This window comes from Nerophis ophidion, linkage group LG20, assembly GCF_033978795.1.
Source record: "Nerophis ophidion isolate RoL-2023_Sa linkage group LG20, RoL_Noph_v1.0, whole genome shotgun sequence".
Lineage (NCBI taxonomy): Eukaryota > Metazoa > Chordata > Actinopteri > Syngnathiformes > Syngnathidae > Nerophis > Nerophis ophidion.
Window position 1 is genome coordinate 42,169,083 of NC_084630.1, and position 7,300 is coordinate 42,176,382.

At 40.8% G+C, this 7,300-nt stretch overlaps 1 protein-coding gene across 5 annotated transcripts in view; it reads right to left on the reverse strand.

Annotated features, from left to right (window-relative positions):
- Nucleotides 1–2,202: 2,202 nt before the first annotated feature.
- The window catches only part of fbxw7 (F-box and WD repeat domain containing 7), a 349,039-nt gene continuing 343,941 nt past the window's right edge, over nucleotides 2,203–7,300 (reverse strand). For all 5 annotated transcript variants that reach the window (XM_061881245.1, XM_061881246.1, XM_061881244.1 and 2 more), the window contains one exon: nucleotides 2,203–2,513. In XM_061881245.1, coding sequence (XP_061737229.1) covers nucleotides 2,245–2,513 — 269 coding nt within the window. In that variant the 3' untranslated portion in view covers nucleotides 2,203–2,244. The remainder of the gene's footprint in view (nucleotides 2,514–7,300) is intronic.

Genomic DNA, 7,300 nt, shown 5'->3' on the forward strand with positions numbered 1-7,300 from the left:
AGTGAGGATACTGAGGAGCCGGAGGAACCTGAGGAGACTGAGGAACATGAGGAGCCTGAGGGGCCTGAGGAGACTGAGGAGCCTGATGAGCATGAGGAGCCTGAGGGACCTGAGGAGACTGAGGAACATGAGGAGACTGAGGAACATGAGGAGCCTGAGGAACATGAGACTGAGGAACATGAGGAGCCTGAGCGACCTGAAGAGACTGAGGAGCCTGAGGAACATGAGGAGACTGAGAAGCCTGAGGAACATGAGGAACATGAGGAGACTGAGGAACATGAGGAGCCTGAGGAACATGAGGAGACTGAGGAACATGAGGAACATAATGAGCCTGAGGGACCTGAGGAGACTGAGGAGCCTGAGGAGCATCATGCTGGCTTTGTACAGCAAACAAATGTGTTATTTCCACTTACAGGAAACATTTTCTAAAAAGCTGCTTGCAGGAAGTCATGCAGCAGATAAGTTAGCATGTTGGCAAAGTGCTAACTCTATTTTACTGCTGGAATGTTCCATGGAGGAAATCATGAAATTACTTTCAGGTGTCAATTCATTCAATCATGACATCAATAATTCAATTGTGAAATAAAAAAACAAAAACATTTTACGTAAAATTAACGACACGATGTATTTAATTACAATTATAATTAATGACACATTATAATGTATTTAATTACAATTATAATTAATGACACAATGTATATAATTATAATTGACAATTATTAAAATATGTATTTATTTAATTGGTTCCATTTGGTCCTCCACATCAAATATTGGCAGTTTTGCTAAATTTGATCCAATTTTAAAAAAAAAGTTTAAGTTTGTTGGGGCAGAATTTGACAATAATCGAATATAAATGAATTTGTGTAAAAATATGTGGGGATTGTACATTGTACAGCTGGAACTGCTATGTGTCCAAGAGGAGACTGAGGGCTCTGACATGAAAGTGGACACTGCAGCGTTTACACAATGTCAGCATGTTTCTTTTGAGACGTTTATAGGAAGGAAAACTTTTAAAGAGGAGACCGAGGGCTCCGGCAGCAGCAAAGCGGAGACTGTGGAGTGAAATACTGCAGCCCAACTGCTAACCTTAGCATGTGAGATACGTATTAGTTTATCCCAGAGGAGACTGAGGGCAGTGGCAGTCAGGTAGAGTGTGGAGTCGAATCCTGCAGCAACAGACGTGTCAAAGCTTATCCCGGCGGAGACTGAGGGCGGGGGGAGAAAGAAGTGCGTGGGAGACAACGACCCAAATAATTTGCTTTATTCAACAGAGAAGATTCCTTCACACGAGTAACAAAACAGACAACGGATTTGCTTGAAATGAAAAAAAGAAAAAAAAAACAAAACCCACATTTTATTGCACTTTAAGTTATAAGAAAATAAAATTCTAAGTGAATGAAACAAATACACGATCCCTTTAAGGTTTTTTCTTCTCTGCCGAGTCCTCGTTTTGTTTTCTTGACAGGAACAAAAAGCCAAAATCTGATTGGTCCAACCAGACGATAAATTAAAGATTGTTGTTTCCTATACAGTGTTGAACCACTTTCACACTTCATCATGGGACTGGCCCACAGTTTGGCTACAAGGTGTCCCTTTTCCCGTTAGTCCGGCAACACTTTGAAGTCCGTGGTGGGACATCTTTGAAGGGGACACGCTTCCTTTAACACTCATGCACCGTGTCCGTCCCCTGCCGACCTCTGACCTCTCTCTCTCTCCGCCTCCTAGAGGCACGTTTGGCTCAAGTTTCAGTGGCAAAAAAAACAACAAAACTGTACGATTTTATCCTTTTTTTTTTTTTTTTTTTGTTTGTTTGTTTGGAATTTGGCCTGGGACTAAAACGTCACGGCGAGTCTTTGCGTCCCCACGCCTCTCGGTCTAGCAGCATTGATACAGTTTGGCCACGGCTCGGGGGCGAGGAAAGGGGAGGGGCTGGAAGTGTCGAGTGGACGCCGAAGACGGGACCAGGGTTCTAATACTGGGACGTGAAACAAAGCGGGGGGGGAGGGGGGAACCTTTTCAACGTGACGCCAATTCACAGTGGTGTCAGGAAGGGAACGACAGCAAACTTGAAACTCCTCCCCTTGGCGTGAGTGGGCGGGGCTTAAGTGTCTTCCAAAAATAATATCTCTCTGTACATCAATCCCGCCGCGCTCCTCCAAGCCCCGCCCAGCGCCCGTCCCCCCTCCCCGCCGTGTGGGTGTGGCCTCACCTCAGCCCCGCCTCCGCCAGCGGGGTGCGGCGCCCTCACTTCATGTCCACGTCAAAGTCCAGCACCAGCAGCTTGGTCTCCTCGGTGCCGTTGCGGCTGCCCACGGCGCACACCAGCTTGGTGTTGGAGGCCCGGATGCGCCACACCACGCCGCCGCTGCCGCCGCTCTCCAGCGTCACCAGGTTGCGGATGAACTCGCCCGTCTTCAGGTCCCACAGTTTGACCGTGCCGTCGTCCGAGCTCGTGATCACAAAGTTCTTGTTGAACTGCAGGCACGTGACGGCGCTCTGGTGCTTGTGCGGACCTGGGCGGGGACACGACTCACGTTAGCGCGGTCGCCACGGCGACGAGACATCTTTTCGGGCCTGAATGAAGCGTTGTCGAGCCGGGAAATGACGACAACGATGAAAAGTGCAGTCCCGTTTAGTTGAGACCACACCCATCAGAGTAGGGTGGCCTCTGATTGGCTCAGCCCATACTTGCCAAGGTGGGGGGCGTGGTTCAAAGGGGAGGAGTATATTTACAGCTAGAATTCAGCAAGTAATTCACATTTATATATATATATACATACATATATATATATATATACATACATATATATATGTATATATATATACATATATATATATATACATATATATATATACATATATATATATATACATATACATATATATACATATACATATATATATAAGAAATACTTGACTTTCAGTGAATTCTAGCTATATATATCCATCCATCCATTTTCTACCGCTTATTCCCTTTCGGGGTCGCGGGGGGCGCTGGCGCCTATCTCAGCTACAATCGGGCGGAAGGCGGGGTACACCCTGGACAAGTCGCCACCTCATCGCAGGGCCAACACAGATAGACAGACAACATTCACACACTAGGGCCAATTTAGTGTTGCCAATCAACCTATCCCCAGGTGCATGTCTTTGGAAGTGGGAGGAAGCCGGAGTACCCGGAGGGAACCCACGCAGTCACGGGGAGAACATGCAAACTCCACACAGAAAGATCCCGAGCCTGGATTTGAACCCAGGACTGCAGGACCTTCGTATTGTGAGGCAGACGCACTAACCCCTCTGCCACCGTGAAGCCAGCTATATATATATACATATATACATATATATATATATATATATTAGGGATGCACCGAAATGAAAATTTGTGGCCGAAGCCGAATAAAATTTAAACGCTTGGCCGAAGGCCGAATACCAAATACCGAATAATGAATGCAGTTTTTCACAATTTTTTAAATATTGCACAAATAGCCTAGAATAAATATTTACACGTTTTTCAAATAAAGTAATTTTTTTATTGAATATTGACATTTTTTTAATATTCCAGTAGCCTTTGCTTTTCAAAAAAAAGCACAAAAGTTTTTCATTTATATTAGGCCTTCAAACAAAACATGCAGTCCCCAAAAAAATAATAAAGTGCATTAAAGTGGATAAACCCACAACAAATGAATTATTGTCATTTTAGCAAAAGTCTGCTTAGCCACAGTAGATATGCTAATAATGTAAACAGAAGGATCAAGTAAATCTCAATAAGTGTGTGCTTGTAACCTCATACACTTATACAGGTAGCCTACACAACAGGCTAATAATGTAAACAGAGGCCCCACTAAATCTCAATAAGTGTGTGCTTGTAACCTCATACACTTATACAGGTACACAACATATCCCAACGTCACCGCACGTTGGTTGATTGCGTCACCGCGTCAAAAAATTGCGTCACACGCCACTATTCGGCCTTGTTTTTAACTCATTCCACCGAAGGCCGAATGTGGCTTTTTTTTGCCATATTCGGCCGAATATATTCGGTTACCGATTAATCGGTGCATCCCTAATATATATATATATATATATATATATATATATATATATATATATATATATACATTTATAAAAGAAATTCTTGAATTTCAGAGTTCATTTATTTACGCATATACACACACATAACACTTACCTACTCATTGTTGAGTTAAGGGTTGAATTGTCCATCTTTGTCCTATTCTCTGTCACTATTTTCGAACCATATACATGTATAGTAGATGGCGGTATTGTCCTGTTTAAGAGCGTCACAACATTGCTGTTTACGGCAGACGGACTGCTTTACGGTAGACAAAAACGTGACTGCTGTTGTTGTGTGTTGTTACTGCGCTGGGAGGACGTTAATGAAAATGCCTGACAATAAACCCACATAAGAAACCAAGATCTCGCCCTCGGTCGTTCTACAGTTATAACGTCATTGGGCAGGCACGCTGTTTATATTGTGGGAAAGCGGACGTGAAAACAAGGCTGTCCTCACTCAGGTCAGGGGGCGTGGCCTCCAGCTCCGCCTGAATTTCGGGAGGTTTTCGGGAGAGGCGCTGAATTTTAGGAGTCTCCCGGAAAATCCGTGAGGGTTGGCAAGTATGACTCAGCCTCAGTCAGCAGGACTACACTGAGTTACAGAAGGTGACTCAAGTGTTACTTCAAGTCTGGAGGCTCTCATAAAATGTGTTTGAAAAGTCATAAAAATGAGGCCACCTATTGATTGTAATGTCCAGTCCAGGGGTCACCAACGCGGTGCCCGCGGGCACCAGGTCGCCCATAAGGACCAGATGAGTCGCCCGCTGGCCTGTTCTAAAAATAGCTCAAATAGCAGCACTTACCAGTGAGCTGCCTCTATTTTTTAAATTGTATTTATTTACTAGCAAGCTGGTCTCGCTTTGCTCGACATTTTTTAATCTACGAGACACAAAATTCAAATAGAATTTGAAAATCCAAGAAAATATTTTAAAGACTTGGTCTTCACTTATTCATTGTTTTACTTTGCTTCTTATAACAATTTCAGAGAAAAAAATACAACCTTAAAAATGATTTTTAAACACATTTACCTTTTAAATTCCTTCCACTTCTTTCCTGACAATTTAAATCAATGTTCAAGTAAATGTGTTGTTTTTATTGTAAAGAATAATAAATGCATTTTAATTTAATTCTTCATTTTAGCTTCTGTTTTTTCGACAAAGAATATTTGTGAAATATTTCTTAAAACTTCTGATTAAAATTCCAAAAAATGATTCTAACAAATCTATAAAATCAAATTTAAATCTTATTTCAAAGGCTTTTGAATTTCTTTAAAAATGTTTGTACTGGAAAATCTAGAAGAAATAATGATTTGTCTTTGTTAGAAATATAGCTTGGTCCAATTTGTTATATATTCTAACAAAGTGCAGATTGGATTTTAAACTATTTAAAACATGTCATCAAAATTCTAAAAGTAATCTTAATCAGGAAAAATGACTAATGATGTTTCAAAAATTATTTTTTAAATTTTTTCAAAAAGATTCGAATTAGCTAGTTTTTCCTCTTATTTTTTTCGGTTGAATTATGAATTTCAAAGAGTCGAAATTGAAGATAAACTACGTTTCAAAAGTGTATTTTCATTTTTTCCATTTTTTTTCCCTCTTTTAAACCGTTCAATTAAGTGGGTTTTTTTCATCATTTATTCTCGACAAAAAAACCTTCCGTAAAAGGAAAAAAAAATGTACGGCGGAATGACAGAAATACCCATTTTTTTATAAACAGTATATAGATTTATTTATTAAAGTTAAATTGAGCAAATTGGCTATTTTTGGCAATTTATTTAAGTGTGTATCAACCTGGTAGCCCTTCGCATTAATCAGTACCCACGAAGTAGCTCTTGGTTTCAAAAAGGTTGGTGACCCCTGTTTTAGAGTATCAAAAAAAAATGTAATGTTTAAGGTACAAAATGTGTACATTTTTTAGTTTTTCATCAGACACAGGGTAACATTCTGATACCACAATAGACATGTTTGTAGCAAATCTTGTACAAACAGAAGACTATTCACTCTTGCCTGTTGGAGCGATGCAGAGAGCACAAAGACGTGATATTGTGTAGCTGTTGTGTTTTGTAACTACATTGTTGTATACTGTACTTAGGGGTCGGGTCCCCATGCAACTTTTACACTTTTCATACGGTACAGGTATTGAAGGCTCAAAGAGGAACTGCACTTTTTTTTGGAATTCATTCACAGTCCTTATGTGAGACAAGAACATCTGTTTTTTTCTTTTTTATGCATTCTAACTCGTAAATAAACACTAGCAAAAGTCAGCTAACAATGAAGCTAACGATAGTCACTCTATTCAGCCTATAAAGTGCTGTTAAAAAGTATCCAAAAGCCTCCATCATTGTTTTAAAAACACATATGTAATTGTGGAGGGGGGCGTGGTCTGCGGGCCTGCCGCGGAGCGGGGTGTGTAAGGACCGGCCTCAAACCAGCAGCAGGTGAGTGGATTACCAGCCTGGGGATGGATATATAATCACTTGCCGCCCTTATTAGTAGCAGCCGGACCGAGACACGTTGTTGGAGTTGCTTGTGAGCGGACACAGTTGATGGACATTGCCGAAGGAAAAAGCCACAAAGACTGAAATAAAGACATTGTTACACCAGATTACCGTACTCACGAGGGGGTCTGTTATGGTCAGGAGGACCCACGAGAGGGAAACGTCGCAGTAATGATGTAACATTCATATTAAAACTAAATATTCACATATTCAGCTCATTTTACGGCGATGAATTAATTTCACACATATATTTTTTTGTTGTGAGAAATCATTAGGATGATCAGTGTTTCCACAAAGATAAATATCATTTATTATTAATAATAACATAAAGTTAAAGGTAAATTGAGCAAATTGGCTATTTCTGGCAACCTATTTAAGTGTGTATCAAACTGGTAGCCCTTCGCATTAATCAGCACCCAGGAAGTAGCTCTTGCTTTCAAAAAGTTTGTTGATCCCTGGGCCAAGGGATGTGTGTAATATAGTCTTACTGCACTTTGGATCAGATCAAACACAAAGACATGCAATCAACTACTTCCTTATTCTCTTTCTCAGTAGGGAACGAGTTCAGCCTTGTCCTCTCCAGTGATAACGGTACTTAATATACAAATAAATGATTTCTTTGTTGTAATGTTAGTGATTATTATTAACTTAGGGGAGGCTCCACACCGTGTATGGAGACACAATTAGCTGCTAGCCGCTTGTAACAATAATGAGACGAGTCCTGTGTTGTTG